Here is a 24103-nt window from a genome sequence, read left to right as displayed (position 1 = left end):
GAAGAAAAAAAAAATGAGCCACACATAAAATCGGGTCAGGATTAACCTTAAAATAAGGTTAATTATGAATTTTGGGTAATCATTAAAAAACCCTTCTATTGAGAACTTGTTCTGACAAATGACGTTTACGATCGACTGCCACTTAAATCGTCAGGTAATCTACTTTTATGAGTCCGTTTGGCAAACTTTCCATAAGTATCTAGTTTAAGCTTAGCACTTGATGGATCTCTATCAGGTACTGATAAGAGGTATGTGAGACGAGTCAGACAGGAATTATACCTGCCCAGCTATCCAAGTAGCAATTTAGGTTACGTACAACCTACCAACCTCATTCACACAGCCCTGAAGAGTCATCGTCGCTGCCCATTTTGCTAGCCAAATAATCTCCTTATTTTCTGAAAGACCTGTATGACCAGACAAGAAATACATCCTTCATAGAAGATAGTACTTACAGACAAATAATGCAATACCATTTTGAAAGTAAAGAACTCAAAAGCCTTCATTACAGCCTTGCTGTAGAAATAGAAACAAACTCTTTTAGTTAAAGATTCATGCCCGCAAATTCGCAGCCCAATGAAGCAAAAATATAGCCACTTTGATAGGAATCACCTGTCCCAAACTTGACATAATAATAATAATAATAATAATAATATTTCATCTAGTTTTACTAAACTGAAATGGCAGTTACTTTTTCAATCCCATTCTAGGTAACATTAACTATTGTTGCCTAAAGAAAGTCAAATAAGATCAAATACTATCTGTGAAAGATCCTTTAAGTGACCATTGAGCAATAATCTCACATCGTATACCTTACCAAAACATGCTAATATAATTTAATGAAGAATTAATATTTTCGATTCCACAAAGAGTTAAGTGAATTCCCCAGCGAAGTTTCAAGCAGCTATTGGTCTATTTCACAGCGAAGCTTTCACTTCCATGATGACAAATCAAGCCTTAACTAACCATAAGCAGATATGTCACTACTAAAGAGGGAATGAATTTATTTATAACATCAACATGGAGGTAATCTTCAAATTTTCCTCTGCTCCAATATATTTGATGTTAAGGAACTTTCCAAGATTATTTACTTATATTTACTGAATACATACACAAACTGTTAAAAATATATACCAATGCATTTCTTGCGTAGGGTGAGAATGGGTCCGCTCTGGCAAGGGGATATGCAGCAGCATGAGAGGCGGCTGAAGGAGGCAACAGTCCCGCGGCTCCTCCAGCTTTAACACCTCCGCCGCTAGCACCCGGTAGCGTGGGCGTGCTTGACTTAGATACCGGGGTTCCAGGCTTTTCCATCTAAAACAATGAAAAATAAGCTTTTATTACGCTAATAACTTTTTTTTTTCTCGAAACCTTAAAAAAAAAATTATGATAGAAAATTTACTTTTTGCTTATAAAATTTATTGTTTCACAAAATGAATATTATTTAAAATAAAAAATAATCAAGTCACTCACATCCTTGCTCTTGATGGACGGCGTACTTCTATTACTACTACAGGACCCACTGCGACTGCTTGGTCTTTCCAATTTGATGGTCGCACCTTTTTCCGACCCATTTTCTCTAATCTCAGGCGGTAAATGGTCACCATTCTGGTGTGGCGAACTGCCCTCCTGCTTGACATGTAACTTAGGATAAAAAATAGGAAGAAAAAGGTCTTGTTTAATTATATATATTTTATCTCTAGTTTTGCCCTGAAAGAATCTTATATGATACTCTCTAAAGGGTAAATTCAGAACTTTAAAGATTAGAAGGTTTTTGAGCAGATATGATAGTTAAAAGTGCGTTTATAGCACTTATAAACCGTTATCTTGATGGAGTATTCGAGAAAAGTTTTTCAATGCTTAGGGCTTAGGAAATGTTTTTTGAAACAGAAAAAAGAAAAGATTAATTAAATTGCTTTCCCGTCACAGTACCTGAATGAAACAAACGCTTTTCTTGCTTTAGTTTCTAGAAACTATATATTTTCGGGTTCAGTAAGCCTTAAAAAACTAGGCACTGAAAAATTCAATAAAAAAACTTGCTGTGGTTGGGAAAGATGGTTCTGACATGATTCTTTTGTTACTTATGCCGTTCAAGACAGATAAAATATCTAGCGAAACTAAAAACTTAAAGTGGTCTTACTGTTCTATCAACAAAATAATTATGAAACTTACTTCATTAGCTACATCAACGACTAGTTCTTGGTCACTTTTCTCTCCATCACTATCCTGAAAAATATGATTTAATCACAATTACAAATTTAATAAAGCCAACACATGTGTTAAGCTTATTTATTATATTACAAGCGTAGAGAGCCTAGTGTGGCTCAATCCTGACCCACCCAGCTAACCCTAAAGGCTGTCATACAGAGGCAGCCTTAATAGTTTGCCTACGATATCGTAAGATATCTCTAAGCTCCAAATTTGTGATATCGGAATTGTTTCTAGGAAAACAATTATGTAGGAAGGACATTTAGCTCTCCAAAATTCAAGTAGCTTTTGCAGAGCATTAATATTACCAAAAAAAAAAGGAAAAAAAAGTAATTAAAAGAAACCTAGAATAACTTTTCCACTAATCTAAATAAAATTGAGAACACTAGATAAAAATATCATAGTTTCAATGTTGACTTTCGAATCTTAAGAAGAGATCATCTTTAATGAGTGAAGGTGTAGCACCCGTCAGAGGTTAAAACCGTAAAATTAAAAAGTAATTAACCTAACAATGCGAACAATAAATCAAACTGAGGAATAGGATTAGGTCAGCTGTAAGTGCAGTAGATCCCTCGCGGAGAGGAGTCCAGAGGCTTTGAAAGTGGAAGTTAAATTCTACAATTACTGAAAAAAAATAAACCCCTGATGTTATTTGAAAGTTTTTATCCTATCAGAAATAAGGAAAACGAGCGTCCATGATCGATAAAATCAACTATATTTATCAAATAACTTTTGTAAGTACGTAATTTGTCAGTAACCTCTGTCTTTACAAGAGATGCTGTTTCTTAAAACACCAATAATGTTAAACAGCAGACTGAATATTTCTAATAGAGAAAACAGAAACTCCATATTATGTACGTTCAAGAAACAGAAATAAACTTTATTTTGAAAGTAAACACAATACAAAAAGGATAGGGTTAAAAGTTTTATACTGTAACTACGGTAGCTGTCATTCCTGCATCACCTTGCCACATACCAACAAATCGATATTTTCTCATTTGGTTGGGAAATTGAATTGAGGGCCTTGTAAAATTTATTCCGGTTACCCCTACTACACATTCAGATAAGGGTAGGGTTCAATGGAGGGTTTTGCATTAATTGGATTGTCACTTCCGTGGAAAATATACATCTATGTGCTGCTTTTCGTCTCTCTTCATCTGGCTTGATTCAAATTTTTTTTTTTTTTTTATCGAGTAGTGTTTTTCATATATCTTAAACTTTGCTGACATTAAGATTTAAAAAAAAAGAGAAAAGAAATATGATATTGATAAATGAAAAAACTAAAACTACAATATTTTCTTTAAGTCTAAAGTAGCAAAATATTTGTCTTCTTTTTTTTTTTCAAGTGAAGGATCATTTTGGATGTTAACTTTTTAGTAAGAAAGTATTCCAGTTAGGCATAGATTAGAAGAAAGAAGTATACCCACTCTTTGTCAAATATCTGACGTAATGAGAAAGGTTTAACTGATTTTTTTATTTCTTGAAGAGAGATTCAGAGAATTATTATTTTTAGTTACTTATTAAGCTTTATAACCTTTATGGGATGCTCTTCGCATGCAGCACTAATTTTCCGGTGCCTGCTGTTATTCCAAAACTTAATTTTTCTCATTAACTGAAGGCTCAATCAATGTTGCGTTTCAAATCATGATTATTTTTGGCGAGCCCGTCATAGTTTTAGATTTTTTGGTGAATAAAAACATATTATTGATCTGGAAATAACTTTTTTTTTTTCTATTTAAATAAAAAAAATAAAAATAAACCATAAGAGAAAAGTTGGGAGAGTTTTAGTTTAGAATGTCAATCAATTCATCCACGATGTAATCACAATGTGCTAGGGCAACCAGTATGCGGAAAATAAGCTGATCCCAGGGAACGTTAGTTTGATAGAAAGAGAGAAATAAATAGAAATGAAGAAATGTGGTGTTTGTGTGTGTAGAACGAGGTAGCGAGGTTGAAAGGAGGAGATAGCAAATAGCAATAACAGATGCTGTACACAGCATGGAATGGGCTTGTCATCCGGCTATATACCAATCTTCTTTCCTCTGTGACATGAGTAACGAGCAGTATATGGTATATATACATATTATACAATACGCACTAACACGTACACAAACAAGCTTCTGCCAAAAAAAAAAAAATAGGAGATTGCAAAAAACTGTAACAAATCCTGATTGAAAAGAGAAATAGCATAGAATGAGAGATGTGCTGTTGAAATGTACATTAGCTATGTCCTTAGATAAAATTCAGTATTAAAAAAAATGGCGACTATTTCTACTTTTATATGCAATTCAAAATAGCATCAATTTAATTTAGCGCTGATGAATGTACTAAGGGGCTCTAACAAAAACTCTCACTTATTTGTCCTTAATAAAAATTTCAAATCAAGTTTAGAATAATATAAAAGCTTGAATTCAAACTTTTGATCAAATAAAAAATTTATATATTTAAAAAAAAAGAAAAAAGAACCGAAATACTAAAAATCAAATAATATATTCCCTGAACATAAATAAGCTATTCAGTCTTTCAGAACACAATTTTAAGTGGCGCCTAGCTAACTTCTTTGGGATCGTGGACACAACAAAAAATTACAGAAACATTCACGTACCGTTTACATTCCACTACTTTGTTAGTTTGTAATGGACATTTTCTCGCATTACTATCCTGTTTAATGCTTTGTTTTCTACCCTGAATGACCGTAAACATGAGATATTTTGTTGATTGAAAGGAATCTAAATCACTACACTACTATGTGTCACAGAGCGTGAATATAGTTAGCCGTTGTTAAGCAAACTTTTCGCAGCTTCACATATTAATTAAACACAATGTGTAAAGATGAATACAAAATGTGCATCACGACCCAGGGAGCTCCCACCCACTAAGTCAACTGGTTTATAATACACAGGACTTTGTAGCTGCATGTTTGGTATCTTAAAAATGTGGTTTAGACATTATGATAAAAACTAATTTGTTCAAAGACACTTAATGCAACAGCAAAATTAAATGAACAAATCATGGGAATTTAGGAGTTTATTAGAAATTAATGCTAGTGCATTTATTGTTTTGATAATGGTACTGAACTGATCGTATTCCACGAATGAGAAGTGAAGAGGAGGGCGGTAATTTCTTAGAAAACTAACCAGAAGTACTCTTCTTTCAATTTATCAATAATTTGATAGTTTTATTGAATAGCTAATAAACAATAATTTCGACAACAAGGGAAAAAAGGAATTAGTAGTTTTATGAGAGCTGGTATAAGGGAGAAAGATCCTTGGGCATTAGAAAATTTTAGAATGTTAATTTAGGAAAAAAAGAGCATGTGGAAGTATCTAATATACAATATAGATTTTATAATCGTTATTAAATAAGAAAAGTGACGAGAGAATTGGTGCGTGGATATGAGTTTGTTAGTAGCATTGGTTAACTGTATAGATTATAATTCATCAAAAATTTTCAAGAATATTCGCAAGATTTTCTACCTTTTCTTTCTTGGAGAAAGGATCAGGTACAAACTGTAGAAGCCTTACTATTTCTAGAAGGGATTTTGACCACAAGAAAATTAAAAGAAGGTTAAAAAAGAACAGAAACAAAGCTAAAGCAAACCAATACAATTTTTGTAAAAACAGTTGTACCAAAAAATAAGTTGATTCACTTTTTTATTATGTACATATTTTCTACACTTTGCCCACATTAAAAAATACTAAGTGAAGTTGCCAATGACTAATTATCGATTATTATCGATTCGCACGAAAGTAAAGAAATAAAATAATAATAAATTGTCTGAAATCAATTTCCAATAACTGAGGCTCAACCAAACCTTGCTAGTCTTTTTTGGATTCTCCTCAGGTAAATGGAATATCTGCTATACCAACGTGAGCGGAAATGGTTCGAGAAAAGGACCAGGAGAATAGAGCGCTTAAAGCCAGAAAAAGTCGATGATTTTTACAAGTGAATTTAAGGTTTGAATCTCGGTGATGATAAGTGACTTTTTTTTTATTCATTATCGATATTGAAAATTTAATGTTTTTCAGATACTTATTTATTAGATGGTGCATTGACAGTTAAGGTTATTAGCGTCGTTCTACTAATAAGGATCACACTAGCAAAGGTTACTTTTTCGCCAGGTCGTCCATTTAGTTTCATTTAAAAACATGGTGGAATCAAGAGATACTGAAGGAAACTGCCTCCTTCTATCTCAAATTAAAGAATCCAGTAGACAGCTGAATAAAGTAAGGAGTGTCATGCTTAGATATTTGCCATCCCATTTTTTTTTTTTTAGTTGTTAGGCTGTTCCTAAATAACTTTTTCAACACTTAAATTTTGCCCTATTTCAAATTTTTGGTTAGCAGTGTAATAATTAAGCTCAAGCGTACACAAATACGAGGTGTGTTCAAAAAGTAACGGGAATTTTCGTTTTTTGAAAAAAATATTTATTTATTCATCTACATTAATATTGTCGCCTTCAAAGTAGTCCCCTTCGCATACAATACACTTGTGCCAGCGCTTTTTCCAATCCTCGAAACACTTCTGAAACTCGATCTTTGTGATAGCTTTCAGCTCTTTCAGCGATTCGCTTTTAATGTCATCTGTGCTTGTAAAACGACGGCCTTTTAATGTTCTCTTTATGTGAATGAATGAATGAATGAATGAATGAATGAATGAATGAATGAATGAATGAATGAATGAATGAATGAATCTTTATTGCTTAAAGAGATACAGATCTCATAGCAAGGGTTGACCTTACAAATTTATAAATACAAAAATTATAATACATTATTACAATAATTAATTAAATATTAGTAAAGAAATAAAATATCAAGTATTATTTAAATTAACTGAGGAAAATAATTTTTTGAGCATAAGTAAAAAACAAAACAAAATAAAACAAAATAAAATCAGAACAAGATATAGAAAAAATAAATCATAAAATAAAAAAATGAAAATAAGAAACACAACTGAATAGTTCTCTGCAGTAAAGAAGGTAATCTACTTAAAATAAAATAACAATTGATACAATAGGGAATTTGCTAACATGGCTTCTTTTAATTGTTTTTTCTTATTATTGCTACATTGATAAGTTAAGGTGAGCAAGGAAGTTTCATTGTAGCACTATTTTTCTAAATTTGAGACAATTAGTGACAAATAGAAAAATATTATTGACTTTTTCATTATCTCGATCATCTATAGTCAATAGATCTGAAATTTTATTACTATTATCACTACCAGGGTGGTGAGAGAAATACTGAGTGATGAACTTGTTTCTATATTGATTGAGTACCGGACATGTTAGGAGTAGATGTGAAATGTTATCTAAATCATGGTTACATAGTGGACAAACAGAATCAAGGCAGAATTTGGCAGAGATGGTTTGTAAACTTTCCAGAGAGACGTAATTGAGAAATAATTCTTAATTTATTTATGTGGAGCTTCGCTTTTAAATAGCTTTCACAACCACCTAGCAAACTATAAGTTCTATAGAGTGTGTTAAAAGAGCTGGAAATTGCGGCATCCACATCTTTACTGATTAGGTGATTCTCCATTCTCTCCAACAAGTTTTTGTAATTGTCACTGATTATTTTCACATCCTGTGATACCCAAATGTCCTCGGCACCCAGCATAACTAGATAGTATCGCAGCTGTTGGCACCAGTTGTAGGGCATATCCATTATGTCCAATAGTTCCCTTTGTCTCATATAGCAAAGTTTTGGAAGATCGATTGTTTCCATATTTAATAATTTAAGCCACCAATTCAACATTCTTTTAAAAATTTTGTATTTAAGATGAACTTGACCGGTTTCAAGTCTGACAAAATAGTTTGGCGAGTTTCTAGGGAGCTGGAGAACTGACTTAATGAAAGATAACTGCGCCCTTTCGACCATATCCGCATAAGATGGAGCCCATACCTCGGAAGCATACAGAATAGTTGCCTCAGAAGTAGCTGCAATCAGTTTAATCTTTGTAGCCCAACTGTCAGATTTACTTTTAATGAGAGTATTCTTCACTACTGAATTGGCTATTATACCCTTGGCTAAGAAGTGTTTGCTTGCTTGCCAAAACTTTGCAGAGGACGACACTGGAACCCCCAGATACGTAAAGGTATTCACTACTTGAAGCGGTACATCTCCATAGGTCAATTGCAATCTTTTACCCGGTCGGCCACCTTTACAAAACGGAATTACCACAGTTTTGTCCGTATTGACTGTAAGGCAATTTTCTTTACAATATTCCTGAAGAACATCCAGCTTACGCCGTGCATCTATCCAGCTTCTAGCTAGGATTACCAGATCGTCCGCATAAAGCAAGTGAGATAGTTCTCTAGAATTACCGACTGAAATGCCCTCCACATTCCTGGAAGAGAAGAAATCCTGCAGATCCGCCAAAAACAAGGAAAACAACAGCGGGCTCAGTGTATCTCCTTGGAGGACCCCCTCCGAGATCGGGATATCATACATCGTAGAGCCGTCAGATATGACATAGGTTGCTGATTGATATAACTCAATTAAGAGTCGTAGCATTTTTCCCCCAATCCCCAAACTATAAAGTTTATACCAGAGCTTTTCATGATTTACGGAGTCGAAAGCTCTCCTAAAATCGATAAATATAGCTATAACTTTATTCTTCTTCAGTCTTAGTGCAATATTCACGGCGGAAATCAGCGTAAAAATGCAGTCACAGCAGCTCCTACCCTTTCGAAATCCCATTTGAGTATCAGGAATCAGTTTTTTATTTTCAACCCAATTCGTCAGTCGATTGTATAATACTTTATTAAATATACTTAAGGTACTGTTTAAAATAGAGATACCTCTGTAATTTTTTGGATCAGAAGTTGAATTTTTTTTATGTAACATGAATAGTTTGATCCGTGACCAACTTGGGGGGATAGTTTCTTCTTGCCAAATTTTATTTAACAACCGCAGAACATTTGATGTCCAATAGTTGTTCATTTTCTTAAAATATTCATTTGGAACAAAATCTAAACCAATTGCTTTATTGTTCTTGGCAGAATTTATAGCGTATTGAAGCTCCTCAACAGTAATGTCGGAATCCAACTCTAGAGTATAATAGTGGAGAAATTCTACTTTAACGGATAGCTTTTCAGGCATCAAGTTTTTATAAAAGTTTGCCCAATCTTTCAGTGAAATTGTATTTTTCGTTTGTGGTTTCCTTTGAAACTTTTTAATATTTGACCAAAATTCTTTAGAGTTTTTTGTATTTCCTATTTTTATTAATATCTTATCAAAATACTCTTTTTTGCGTTTAGAGATTAAACTTTTGTATGATTTTTTTGCAGATAAGTAATTCTTTAAAGAGGCCTCATCGAATAAATTCCGACGACAACATTTGTACAAACTAGTTACAGTTTTTTTTGTCTTGTAACAGCCAGAATCAAACCATGGCTTACTACAATAATTATTTGTTTTGCTTCTCTTTTGTTTTATCATTCCTGCTTCTTTTAAATGCGAAGTGTACACATCATAAAATTGTTCATTGAGTATATTTATGTCTTGATCAAAATCAAAATTAAAATACGATGTGTCCAGTATAGCATTTAAAATATTTAAGTTTGTTTCGTTTCTTTGAATGAATAGAGTTTCATTTTTTTTATTAGTTATTTTAGATTTGGTATTGGTAAATAGAGTAAGTAAACACAGAGAGTGATCAGAAAGATGACCTATTTCAAAAATTTCGAAGTCCGCTATAATGTTTGTACATGAGTAGGAAACCCAAACCAAGTCCACTACACTAGCTCCCCTGTGGCCCACATATGTAAACCTAGCCGGAGTATCATTTAATGTACGGCCGTTACATACAAACATACCCAAATTTTCCATCATATCAACTAATTTTTCTCCACGTTTATTAGTTAATTGATCAAGCGTAGTCCTAGCACCATACAAATTAAAATCGTCAAAAATTTCTTCGTCAAGTGTGTTCAAGGTGTTTATTCTCGCATTCCAGTCTCCACCGATAATTATATTATATTGACTGTAAGTGTTAAATAAATTGTGCAAATCATTTTGAAGTTTTTCTAAAATAAAATCATTCTCCACACCTGGTCTCCAGTAAACACATCCTACAATGAAGCTTTCAGTTTTGTACTTACATAAAATAGATAGAAAGAAATCATTAGCAGTGAGTACCTCAGTGATAATAAAATCTTTTTCAACAAAAATTATTATTCCTCCACTTGCTCTACCTTTTACATTATTTTTTACAGCATTTACAGATACACAATTATAGTTAATTAAAAAGGAAGGTTTGTCAATTACTTCATTTGTTAGCCATGTTTCACATAAACATAGAATATTGAATTCTGTTAGTGTATTAATGTCATCTGCACTTAAATTAAATAGATTATTAAAGCCATTTATATTCCAAAAAATAAATTTTAAAAAAGAAGAGTACCTTTCAGTTTTAGGAGTTTGTTTAATTTTTGAATTTACCTTGTAGTTACTTTTTGTTTTGGGGACGAAAAAAACTTTCAATTGATTCACTTCTTATAGCCTTTAATTTTCGCTTCTTATGTATAGTTTTCAAACCCTCAGATGCATCCGAGTCCAGTTCTTCCATACCAGTATATACCACATCTTCCATTGTTTTCTTTGCACTAGTAGACGGTTGAGACACAGATATCCCCTCTTTATTGAGTATGTTCTCCAAGTCTTGCATATCGTTTATCGCCAAAGCTTTAGAGTTCTCAGATATTTTAAGAAAGATCTTGTTATTTGCAAACCAAACTGAGTTTATTAACTTTTCCTTTTTTAGTTTTCTTGCTTGATAGAACAGATTAGCATAGCTTGACGTCATGTTTTCAGAGATGTAGATAGGTACAATTGGTGTACCATTAGAGATAATACTAGATGGAATATCATATTTTTTAACTCTCAAACACTGCATAAAGTTTATTTTATCCTCCATTTTCAAAAATTTTACTATAATAGGAGGTGTAGTTGTTTGATTTCTTGGCTTTAATCTGTATATTTCTATAAAATTTACATCGAATGTGAAACTGATATGAAGAGAGATTTTATCAAATACTGTCTTTAGATTTTCATTTTCTACCACTGCAATATTGGTTATTCTCAGAGAGTTTGATTGATGAGTTTGTTTTATATTAGCCACTTGTGATTTTAAATCCTGAACTTCCTGTTTTAACTTAGTATTTTCTATTTTTAGTTTAGTAATGTCTTCATGATTTTTTGATACATTGTGTTTTAAGTGCAATAAGACTTCTTTTATATTTTTATCAAACGAGGCCACATTTTTACAAGTATTTTCATTATCGTTTTCAAGTTTATTGAGTTTATCTTTTACAGATTTCAGATCTAATAAAAGAGCCTCTAATTTAGATAATATAATACTGGTAGGATCAGTTACTTCACCCTTGTTTGAGCTAAACTCTCCTCCTGAAGTATTCACTTGTGTACAAGCACCTTTGCTACCAGCAGCGGCCATATTAGTTGGTAATAGGAATCAAACTTTCACTAACTTATCAGTAAATTAAGCTTTTTTCTTGCACTTTTCACTGAGTTTAACCAACACAAACTTTAAGAAGCTCAAAAAATAGATTTCCGTATTAAAAATTTGTGGAAATAGCTAATAAAAATCAACAAAATTTGCAATTTTATAGAGAGAGCAGATAAGCACAACTTTTCGCATCAAATGCTAAAGGTCAACTCCTAATGTTCTCTTTATGTTTGGAAATAGAAAAAAGTCACATGGAGCCATGTCTGGCGAATATGGAGGCTGGGGCATCGTTAAAGTTTTGTTTTTGGCCAAAAATTCACGAACAAGCAATGAAGTGTGAGCAGGTGCATTATCGTGGTGCAAAATCCATGAATTGTTTTGCCACAAATCCGGGCGTTTTTTTCGGATTGCTTCACGCAAACGGCGTTGAACTTGACCTTGTGGCAAGAATTCATGATGCACTATGCCATTAAAATCGAAGAACACAGTGAGCATAACCTTCACATTCGACCGCACTTGTCGAGCCTTTTTCGGTCTTGGCGATCCAGAATGCCTCCACTGGGACGATTGAGCCTTAGTTTCGACATCATATCCGTAAACCCATGTTTCGTCACCTGTTATAACACGTTTCAGTAGATCCGCATCGTTGTCGACTTCATTGAGTGACTCTTGAGCAACTTCCATTCTCCGCTGTTTTTGTTCGAAATTCAACAATTTTGGAACAAATTTTGCTGCCACACGTTTCATACCCAAAACATCCGAAAAAATTTCATGGCATGAGCCAATTGATATGGCAACATCATCAGCGACTTCTCTGATTGTGATTCGGCGATCGTTCATAACCATTTCTTTCACTTTTTTCACGTTTTCATCGGTTGTTGATGTGCTTGGACGTCCAGGTCGTTCGTCATCTTCAACGTTTTCGCGGCCATCTTGGAAACGCTTATACCACTCGTAAATCCTTGTTTTACTCATAGCAGACTCACCATATGCCTTTATTAACATTTCACACACTTTATTTCATTTTTTACGCAAAATTTAATACAAATTCTTTGATCCATTTTTTTTAACAAACAAAAATCGCCAAGCTCGAAAAACACGTCTAACCTTAACGGCTGCCACTTAAGAAGTAAACAATGAATATTACTGAAAATTTTATCGTACTTCAGGGGCATGTGTACCAACATAATAAAAAAAAAATTTTACAATCAGACTCTCCAAACCCGCGAAATTTAAAAATTCCCGTTACTTTTTAAACACACCTCGTATATCCAAAATATAGACACATTTCGGTTTATTAGGAAGTTAAAAGATGCAAAATTTTAAAATTGCAAAAACTATTTTATACATATACACATATGTGTGTGTGGGAGTAAAATTATTATTATAACTGCTGGAAAGTTTATTTCCTTTTTGGCAATAGTTTATTTTAAAAAAAAATGACTATAGTTTAATGGCAACGGAAGCGTGCTAGTGCTCGAGTCAAGTATCAAGTTAATACGGTCGCGTGTGTATGAATGTAAGTTAGTGAGGGAAAGCTGCAAGAGGCACTTGATGGTGAAGAAGTTACTCAACAGAGACCAAGTCAATAGAGGTGCTTCCCATTTAAAGTCATCGTCCATTAATAGTCAAGTCATTAAAAGAGACAGAATTATATACAGTACTTTTAATGTATTGTGAAGAGTACTTCAAGTACAACTAAAAAATACTTTACTGAATATGGCCGCGACTATAGAAATCTCATTGAAAAGTATGACTATTCAAAAATGGTTTATAAATTCAATTTATATCTTTAATTGTTAATAAAGGCTTTGAAGAATTTCAATATTTATTTATATATTGACTTAGCAAAATGAGAAAAAAATATTCTATTCATACTACATTCTAACGCGTACTCTCTCAGTAAATCCGCATTAGTTAAGACAAAAAGAAAGCTAAACTCTCTGATTCAAATCTACAGCCGATGAAATAATAACTTCTTACTCTTTAAAGTTATTAGCAATTAGAAGTTACGCAATAAATTGCTTAGCGTTGTAATTATAAACAAACTACACGTTCATAATAAAAAAAATATACTTACGTGAGATGCCTGTAACTTGTCATGTTTCCTCCTTTTAGAATCAGGTTCAGGCGATCTCGGCCGATATTTTTCACCAGGTGACATAGGGCTTCTCTGTTAATACAAAATGTAATAAAATGATTTTAGTTTTAAGATGTGCTTTAAAATGTTGGTAACCACTCATTTAACTGTAACTAATTCGAAAGAGAAATGTAGTATCGTAAGTGACTTTTACAAAAAAGATTCATATATCATTTAAGCACCATTACGAATATTATAACTACAAATAAGGAGGTCTCCCCAGAACATATGGGTGCTTTTAAGTACATAGCATGCAAATCAGTTGTAATGATTTAATAATAAAGTATTGCTCACCAGTCTATCGTCTGGCAGAGAATTTTTATGCTCAGGAGGGTGAATATCGGCAGGCTTTAACAGAGGATGTGGCGGTGGATTACCTCCCCCACCAGGAAATCCTAGCAGGCTGCCAGGATGTGGCCCAATCGGTACTCCAGCCGCTCCATGAGGCGGGACTTGTTGGGCATGGATCTGTTGCTGTATAAGGCATATAATTTCTAAATTAAGAATAAATATGCATTTTTCTACAAGCGATTCAATTTTTTTAATTACAATTTTCTTTAACTTCGAAATAAATTTAGAGATAAAACCTAAATGTAAAGTAATAAACAAATTAATTACTATTGATTAAATACTTACCAACAACTGCTGAAGACCTTGTTGTTGTTGTTGCTGAAATTATAAAATAGTGTTACAATTTATTATTTCAATGAAAGAAATGTTTTATATTTTAGAATAATACAAACTGACTTACGCCAATAATTGCATTTAGTTCAGTCATTGTGACTTGTTTAGCTCTTTCTACAGCTGATGCTACTTGTTGCTGGTGCTGAAATAATGATTTTAATAATAGAAAAAGTTTATCTAAAAAAAAAAAAAAGTTTAAGTGAGTTGAAATTCAACTCTTAAAGTAACTAAAAATAATTTCTAAGCAGATGTCTCACACTTTGAAAAGGTCTGAAATCCTCGAGGTTTTAAGCATGTCTATTAATGTGGATTTAAAAAACGGAGCAAACCACTGATTAAGTACAGACATAATTTTAGAAACCATCACTTGAAATATCTATGATGTAGAGTCTTCCAACCAAAAATAATAAAGACTTTCTTGAAATCCCTTTTGCAAAAGTACTTTTTTTGTTATAGAACACGAATTAATTGATACGACCTTAGAATAGTCGAAGGTCTGTTATGTGGAAAGGCTTGATAACAGATTTAACCTCTCTAATGACTCTAAGTAAATAAAAAATTATTTTTATGTAGATATAATTAATACTAAAGAAGACTCAATAGAAAAGTGAAAAATAATTTGCGCAGGAAGGCACCACAGTAGCCAAGCGATTGAGGCGAGGCCCGCAAAGCTAATATGTATTGTGATACTGGTCTAGGCCTTGGATTTTATCTAATGGTTTACAAGAAAACTTTATATTAGAGTATGTTTGTTAGTCGCCTCTGTTCACGACACCTAATTAGACGTAAAGCCCGCCTGAAAAAATAGTATTACTTTACTTTTAGTACTTTAATTTATGCAGGTTGGAGAAGTAACCCGCTCTTAACCAGCTTTATTCATCTTTTTTTTAAAATAAGATTGTTTATTTTCATAATCTTGTAACAAAATGTAATAAAAATAATAAGAATATTTTTTAAATAATAAAATGGAACAAACCTCTTGGGCTAGAAACGGAAGGACCTGTGCTATTATTGTGTTTAATCGCTTTGCTATTTCAGTCTGAAAAATAAATTTAAACTATAAGCATTTAAATAATAATAAATACCATAAAATTCAATCAAACTAATATTTAAATTTACCTGTTTATGCATTTCCACATTCAACCCGTAGGACATTTCATAATACTGTAAAAAATTAAGAATTAGCAAAACATTTTCATAAATGTTAACAAAATTATTTACATTACAAACACGTTTCTTTAATTAAATACTGTTCATATTCTCTGTCATGAAAGGAATCATAAGGGAAAGTTCGAGGTTGTGCCTTATGTTCGTGATTATAATGGCTTATACTGCGGTTTTCACGTATTTGAATAGACTTTTGAGATTGCCGCAAATTCGGTTAAATATTTTTAATTCTAGTCATTTTATTTAAAAATTGATGTTCTGATTAAAGAAAATTGTTAGGGGTATTTAGGGAATCATAAATATTAGAAAATAGTAGATTGAAAGACCAAGCAGAACAAATATTCGCAACCAAATGCAGGACTTCTAAGATATATTGCATACACATTTATGGTCTCAACTGGCAATGACATTCTAATTAACTATTCATCTCTTCCATGCGTTAGGAATTTATTCCATAAAATTTAACTTAACTCTTGCGCTAGCTTATGCTTGGTATTAAAGTTATAAAATATTCTGTTTGGACGGTTGAATATTAAGTTCTTATTGAATAAATAGAAAATTACTTTATTAATATTGCGTCTACAAATAAAGAATTATTGGCGAAATTGAGTTCTGTTTGTCTGACAATTTAAGCGAAGCAGTAATACCGTTTTGGATAAGTTATGTTTCACATATTAAATTAAGATTAAGTAAAAATGAAAATCTCACCATAACGTAATGCCTTTGCATTTCAGTCTTGTCACTAGCTAATTTTTCACATTCTAATTTTAACCTGCAACAATAAATAATATACCTATATATATATATATATATCTGCGAGCTACATTAACAGCAATTTCAGTGTACAGATAAAAACAAAACAAAAAAAATATATATAATAATGCACAATGAAAAACAGGATTTTTTTTTGTTTAATTTCTGAATTAGATATACGGAGGAATTTATTAATTAAACTAATCTATCTTAATTTCTAAGATTTAGAGCTGCATTTCTAATACGCCATTATTTAATATATTTCTTTGCGAGTATCTCATGAACAATTTTAATGACGCGGTACACTTCTACAACCCATTTTTTTCATTACTTATAAAGAAGAACCAGGTTTAAAAAAAAATTAATGCTATTTTCTAACAACAGCAGGCGATTTGCTCAGTGATTAATGCACTAATTCCCACGAAGAGATTCAAGGCTCGAATCTAGCTGCCCACTTTTAGATTTTCTCTTCCTAGGATCCTCTTACAACTCACTGGCCGGTAATAGGGAATAATGTTCGTATGTAACTAGAGAACACTATCCGGAGGCTGACAGTGCTCTGAAAAGTGTTCAAGGTTCCTATGTTGTAGATGTTGACGCATGGCCTAAATAAAAAGAAGAAGATGTGATAAATAAATTATTCTATTCTACTCGGTAAAAAATACTTCTGGTTGTGGATTTTTTTTTTCGAGACGGAAACATAAGTGAAGTCGAAATCTGTGCACCGAATAGATTAATCTATCTCTAATGATGAATGGATACAATAAAGATGCGAGCTTCAACGGATAAAATCAAAGGTACAACTTAACTTACTTGCATTTCAACAAACTTGTAATGAATATTGAAAAATAATGCCAAAACCAGTACTTAAACAAGTGTACCAACATTTGCACCTACAATCTTTTAAATAGAGAAAAATTGTACAAAAAATTTTTCGCAGTTTGAAACCAAACCGTAAAATTACACAAAACTACGAATAATTATTTGTTAAGGAAAGATTTTATTGAAGTATTGATTTAGAGTTGTGAAAATAAAAAAGGAGTTAAATGTATGAATGAGTAGTGGTAGATACAGTGTGTATAGAGCAGAGGTAAGAGCTATTGGTACAAAAGGGCAGCGAGAGGTATTGTCACACTGTCTCACTCTTGCAGAGAGAAGTTTTTACAGAGAAGCCCACCAAGAGTTCACAATGGCCTGGCCGCTGGGACAAACAAGTGGTATTGAAGAGCGACAGAGAAATAGTCCTTTTGTTTGGCCATCTACCAAACACACATACACCCTCATACGCTCTAATACCGACACTCTTGCCGCACCCCTTGCCCAATATTCCCTCTTCTTACTCGCTCTCATGGTTATACGACTTTAATCCTCATCTATCTCTTTCTATCCACCTATCTAGGTTCCTCTTTCATTTTCACGTTCCTTTATTCCTCTGTTTTTCATCTGTGTAGAGCTGCTCTTTACGTTCGTTTATCCGCTAAAACACTCACACAGAATAAATCTATTTTCACTGAACAAAACAGTTCCATCTTGAATTCAACTAATGGATCTACAATCTACCAAGAAACACCTTGCGGCTTTCCCCTCGTCAAATAACGTGCAACTATTTGATAAAGATGTTAAAAGGATCACCTCTAACACTCCGTGTGATACATCGAATATCACTTCTGAAAATAAAAACGAAAATGACTTCGATTTCAAATAATGAAAGCGAATGAACAAACTAACTAGCACTGGGTTCCCTCACTTTAAGTAAACAAAAACATCCTTACATTCCTCACACCTTATACTAGTACACTGATCTTGTTTGACTAGGCCCCCTACTTTAGATGTAACTAATTATAAGTAACTGTAAGCTATCTTAGAGTAGACAGCTGACATTTTTCGATCTAGTTTTAATTATCATGCCCAGATTTAGCCAATGTCATCTTTGCAAAACTATTCTAATGTAAAACATGGATGGAAGAGATTATACCTTCAATTTTGATGTCTCAAAATCAACATCAAGCAACATTTTATATAGGATATCTGATAAACCACGAAGATGTTACAGAAGAATGGTGTTAACAAAAAAATCATATAATTCAAACTAGATTTCACAAGCTTTAAAACTTGAATTAAAATTGGTAAATTTGTTAAAGATTTGTATGAAATGAGAATAAATTTCGCAAATACTACTTACTTCTAACATATGCTTTTAACCAATTACCTTTCTAACCACATTTTTAATATATGTTCTTTTAAAAGGAAGTAGTTGTTAGTATGGATTTTCGTTATAAATACTTTTTAATTCAATACACGTTTATAGAGACTCCTTAACAAAAACTTACAGTTTAAAAAGTTAAGTATAAGGGTTGATTAAACGCCAAAAGGTACACAAATCAGCAGTTCCCAACATTTCATTAATACTTCATTGATATAATTTAAGTAATTTTACTGCATTAACTTTTCCTTCACATTTTTTAGAATTTATTAGATGTCACAGACCCTTATGCTGGCCATTTTCGTCTACAAAATATTTACTCAAGTAGCACACCATTTAACTTAGATTGACTGTAATATCTATTTATCTATAATAATCAAACTATTAATCACAGGTGAAAAAAAAAACGTTATAAAAAATATAAAAAAAATAAGAGGCTAAAAAATTCATAAACTTTTTTTACATCAATGATTTTATGCATTTATTTTTATTTTTAAATAAAAATCATTGGTTTAAGTTCATTCTTCGATTAAAGTAATTGTTATTTTATGTTGTAGTCAAACGTTTGTAATAATAAGTAATAAATAATCTGGCTTTATCGCAAATAATATAGTTTTCTTCAATTACATTCTCAATCTAGGTGTTCTTCCCACAATGTTATATATATGTAATATAAAATCAAGAAAATAAAGATATGCATATTTTTAGGACAGCTAATTATTCCAGTATTTTACCATAAGTAAAATTAGGGGGACTAAATTAAATTACAATTGAGAAATGAGTAAATATTGTTGAATAATCTACTTGTTATTAAATGTATGTTATTTGTGCTCACGAATATTTCGGTAAGACGAATTTAAGACTGAAATATTGTTTTGAATCCTCCGTGATTGAAATTTAAAAAGTGGCCGACTCTAACTTTGTTTTTTTCTACTTTAACATGCATGTATATGTGACTACTCAGAATAATTCATCACTCATTTTATCATAATTATAATAAAAAAATATTATGAATGAACTGGCCAGCATAAGGGTCTGTGACATCTAATAAATTCTAAAAAATGTGAAGGAAAAGTTAATGCAGTAAAATTACTTAAATTATATCAATGAAGTATTAATGAAATGTTGGGAACTGCTGATTTGTGTACCTTTTGGCGTTTAATCAACCCTTATACTGTTTAAACTGTAAGTTTTTGTTAAGGAGATTTTTGTACCTTTTGGATAGATTTTCCTTTTTGTCTATTTGCAAAGTTACGTCTGCTTTACAGATTTTTTAAAATTTGGAATAAGCTATTCTATCATTATAACCTGATAAGGTGTTAAATCGGAACCGTAACTACCACTGGAGAGATCTTTTTAAAGAATGATTATAGTTGCGGTCCCCAAACCATCCTCAATAACCATTTTTTTGAGAAAGCGTTTTGAATAAAATAGGAAGGTATTTGTACGTAAATATCAAAATTAAACTGCGATTTCAGTACTTCCTTTTAAGAGGAGCAAGAAAAATAAACTGCGATTACAGTACTTCTCCCTAAAAGGCAAAGATTTTGAATCGAACGACAATTCATTGATGTAAATAGGTTCACTCATTGATAATTTTAACGATTGCAGTACTTCCTCTTAGTAGGTGTAAGAGCATGATGGCACTTCACAGCCACGTAGAGGAGCTTTAACCACTTATTTGAGCTAAATTTTATCAAAATCGGACTAAGCTTTGTAGAAATATTGGTAATAATAGTTTTAGAAAGGGCCTTATTTGGGTGGGGCGAACTCCCCTCCTTTTGAGGCATAGCGTCGAGACTTTTAAAGTACAAATCTGTACAAAATTTCGATTCGAATGACACTTCATTCATGAAAATCGGTTCACGTGTCGATAATTTGAAACGATTGCTATACTTCCCCTTAACAAGTGTAAGAGCAGATCGTCGCTTTATTGTTAGGTAGGGGAGCCCTAACCCTATCATCCTACCAAATTTTATCAAAATCGGGCCAAGATTTACAGAGTAATTAGTAATAATAATTTTGGAGGGGGCCTTACATAAAGGGGGCTAACTCCTCTCCCATTCGATGTACAGGGCCGAGACCCCCAAAAGGCACATCTACATAAAATTCCGAATCGAATGACACCTCATTCATGAAAATCGGTTCACGCGTTTAGGCGCTACGTTGTTTACAAAAAAGGTAACAACAAGAACAACAACAAGAAGAAGAAGAAGAAGAAGAAGAAGAACAAGAACATTTTTTGAAAAAGCCATTTTTGCTCATTTTCGGCAACTTTTTTCTCGAAACCTATTAGATCTGGGTGGTTGCAAAAAAATTACAGTTATAAAGGAGGGTTTGCCCTATATTATAAAGAAAATTTGGGAATTTTATCTTTTATAGAAAAATAGAAAAAAATTGTCAAAGTTGGGTGTTTTTCAACGTTACACTTTTTCGTGCAGTTTTTGATGGTCAACCCTTATACAACTGTCCTACCGGACAGTTTTAATAATGGAGTTAGAAAGCCTGTTTGTACAATCGTCGAATGCCAACTTAGAACTCCGCAGGAACGATCGAAACCTATCGAAGACTATTTATTTATTTATTATAGAAGACATTGTACCGTTCCAATAAAGTTGTTCGAACAAATATACAAAATAAACTAAGACAAGAAAGAAAAAAAAATATAAAAATACCAAAATAATATTTTTTTAAATTAATTACACCTTATTTACTGCTTCTCAAAATATAGTTAACCAATAAAAAAGTTAAGACTAATCAATGAGTTGGTTGTTACATAAACAATCTCTAAATAAATTTGTCCAAACCGCAGCATTTATATGTAATATTAATTTCATTAAGAATAATCTAAATCCAATAAATGAGTCAAACATCTATTCCACAATTTTTCTCCCTCTCTTTCTACTTTTTTAATAAATAAAAATCTTTTTCTAAAAAATTATTAAAATTTGTGCTACAAAAAAAATGAGTCCACATTCTTCATTATAATCATAACAAACATTTTACTAGTGTAAACCCCTGATTCAAACAAAATATAACGGATAACATGAAAATAATGGAAAAATCTTCTCTTTTTTTTTTAGCTAAGTGTGAACCAATACAATTAGACTATAAAAAATTGGAAACCCTTCTCCAAATATTTTCCTGCAAGGCGAACCTAAACAGTGAATCTCCTAAGAAGTACGAAACGTTCTCGGCAATTTATACTCAAATACGAGTAGTTCATTGAACTTACACATAAAATTCCTACTATTTATAGAGATTAATTTTTCTTAACTTATATTGTTTACTTTCTATTACTACAACACTCTACGATTTCTAAGTACGAATAAGTAGAAAATATTCTAGCGGGAACTTTTATCTGTGCTTAATTTTCTATTGTTATAATCAATGATGTTGCAAAGAAAACTCCTGGTTGGGATATCTGCCGCGACTATTACATCAGAGTACCTAAAGTTATGGGTTAGACCAATTAATCAACACTTTTATTCAATATATTGATCTGTACGTTAAAGCTGTCCTTAAGGTACACATCAGAGGAGAATTCTAGATCTATCACAATAAATTTTGTTTTCCGTTCTCTATAGAAACTAAACTTTAAATCTGATGAAAGTTTAATATAGAAAATCTGACGAGCAAAAACGAAAAAATAAAAATTTAAACTAACTGGTAGGTAAACACTTCAAAATAACCCTCCTAAACACGCTCATTTTTTTAAATTAATATTCATCTGACATTCATAAGAGATAAAATAAAAGTTTACATGAAATTTCTATGCGTTAAATATTTATGTGATTAAATGAGTATTAAATTATAGCTCATTGGTAACTTCGCATGCACTAATTTGATTTTACTATGGCATTCAACAGGTATTCTTCGATACAAAGTAATAAAGTTATATTATTCTAACTTACAAGTTAAGCTTTTAATGGCACGGTGTGCATTCCATTTTCGAAAGTTTTGTTCTCAAAAATACTTTGTCAACTTCACTGGCTTTTTTAAACTGATTAAGTGTAACTTTTGTAAGAATAAAATTTCAATTAGAATATTGCCCTTCCATTTTTAAGGAAGTTGCTTATCACTAACTCTAAACAATCTCTAAAAAGAAATTCTTATTGCAATCCTTGAAATTACTGCTACTAAATTTTTTAAATTCGTAGTATAATACTCCTTTACTGCTCGAGATTCGGTAAAATAAAAACTTTTATTTAAAAATATATATATTTTTTAACTTTCGCACCAGTGTACATATATTCTCCTGATCTCCTTCATTACTTACCAACAAACTCATCTGTAAAGGGACATGGTCAGCTTAAACATAGAGTTACGACACTTTGGTAGACAGATACCCAAGCACAAAGCCTGAACTAATTAACTACATAACTAAAAAGCAACACACGTTGCTTCATGGCAGAATGCAAAGTTGCAAAATTTATTTCATACCTTGAAAATTTATTTAAGGAAAACAAATATTAATAATTAATTGCTTTTAATGTCAAATATGATTACTTTTTGCCTTGCTGGCTGGGTAAGGTAGTTTGGGATCAAGTTTGAAATTAAAGTCATTTTAAAACCAGATATGAGTTAAAACGGTAGTTACCATAGTTGATATTATTTTTGGCAATGAAAAATGTATTTTTAAATCAATATTTTTATTTGATCGAACCTCAATAGATTAAAGAAGGAATTTTTACTAAATGAATATGATTCAGTTATGTGTTAATGAAATAAATGTCCTGCATGAAGGAAAAATTTCTTATCACGTCTTAAACATTATTTCTCTAGTAATTATGAATGGCAAGAAAACTATAATGGTACTAACGTATGATACTGAGCTTGTAGGAAATTAAATTCTTCTTTAATTCTTTCACATGTCTCAGCAATGGTGAACTTGGGCTGTCCGCCCTGGCCTCCACAACCCTGCAACAATAATTATAAATTTTAGGCTCATTTTAATTAACAAATACATAAACAATTTTGTGTGGAGTTCAATACTATCAAAGTAAAATTTAAAAAAAATCAATTTTATTTTGGGATTGTTTAGCCGCATAGTTGGAGAAAGGAGAGTTTTAACTAGTTGATTTTTTTCTTGTAAGTAAAAGAGAAACCTCAATACCAAAACTTGAAAAACCACAAGACTAACTAAAATAAATACATTTTAATAAAACTAAAATTAGTTCCGAATTTACTTTATGTAATAATAGTAAAGTTTCCCTTGCATGTTAGTTTGCAAGCTTTAAAAAGAACAAGAAATTGCGAACAATTAAAATATAAAAAAAAAATTCAGTAAAGCCATACAAATTCAACATGCTTTTTTGTTATTTAAGAGGGACAGCATATCCAGATTTTGGCAGCTGAACAGAAGTATGAAATGTCATAACATCAGTATCTTATCAACTACGTATAATAATACAGCTCTATGCAGACGGATAATACAGATTATTTAGTTAGTTTTTAAAAAAACTGACTGCATACGCTTCCCGCCA

At 31.9% G+C, this 24103-nt stretch overlaps 1 protein-coding gene across 15 annotated transcripts in view; it reads right to left on the bottom strand.

The window, feature by feature from the left end:
- Positions 1-24103, bottom strand: part of gro (TLE family member transcriptional corepressor groucho) — a 165256-nt gene that overhangs the window by 4567 nt on the left and 136586 nt on the right. For 10 of the 15 annotated variants that reach the window (XM_074122245.1, XM_074122255.1, XM_074122246.1 and 7 more), the window contains 11 exons: positions 23440-23537; positions 16370-16433; positions 15614-15658; positions 15471-15533; positions 14562-14636; positions 14447-14479; positions 14105-14284; positions 13751-13843; positions 2170-2223; positions 1471-1641; positions 1132-1311 (listed from right to left, as the gene is read on the bottom strand). In XM_074122245.1, coding sequence (XP_073978346.1) covers positions 1132-1311; positions 1471-1641; positions 2170-2223; positions 13751-13843; positions 14105-14284; positions 14447-14479; positions 14562-14636; positions 15471-15533; positions 15614-15658; positions 16370-16433; positions 23440-23537 — 1056 coding nt within the window. The remainder of the gene's footprint in view (positions 1-1131; positions 1312-1470; positions 1642-2169; positions 2224-13750; positions 13844-14104; positions 14285-14446; positions 14480-14561; positions 14637-15470; positions 15534-15613; positions 15659-16369; positions 16434-23439; positions 23538-24103) is intronic. The other 5 variants (XM_074122253.1, XM_074122254.1, XM_074122243.1 and 2 more) reach the window with 2 other exon arrangements.

Source organism: Rhodnius prolixus, unplaced genomic scaffold, assembly GCF_049639745.1.
Source record: "Rhodnius prolixus isolate KJV_2025 unplaced genomic scaffold, Rpr scaffold_8, whole genome shotgun sequence".
Lineage (NCBI taxonomy): Eukaryota > Metazoa > Arthropoda > Insecta > Hemiptera > Reduviidae > Rhodnius > Rhodnius prolixus.
This window is presented reverse-complemented; position numbering and strand designations above follow the sequence as displayed.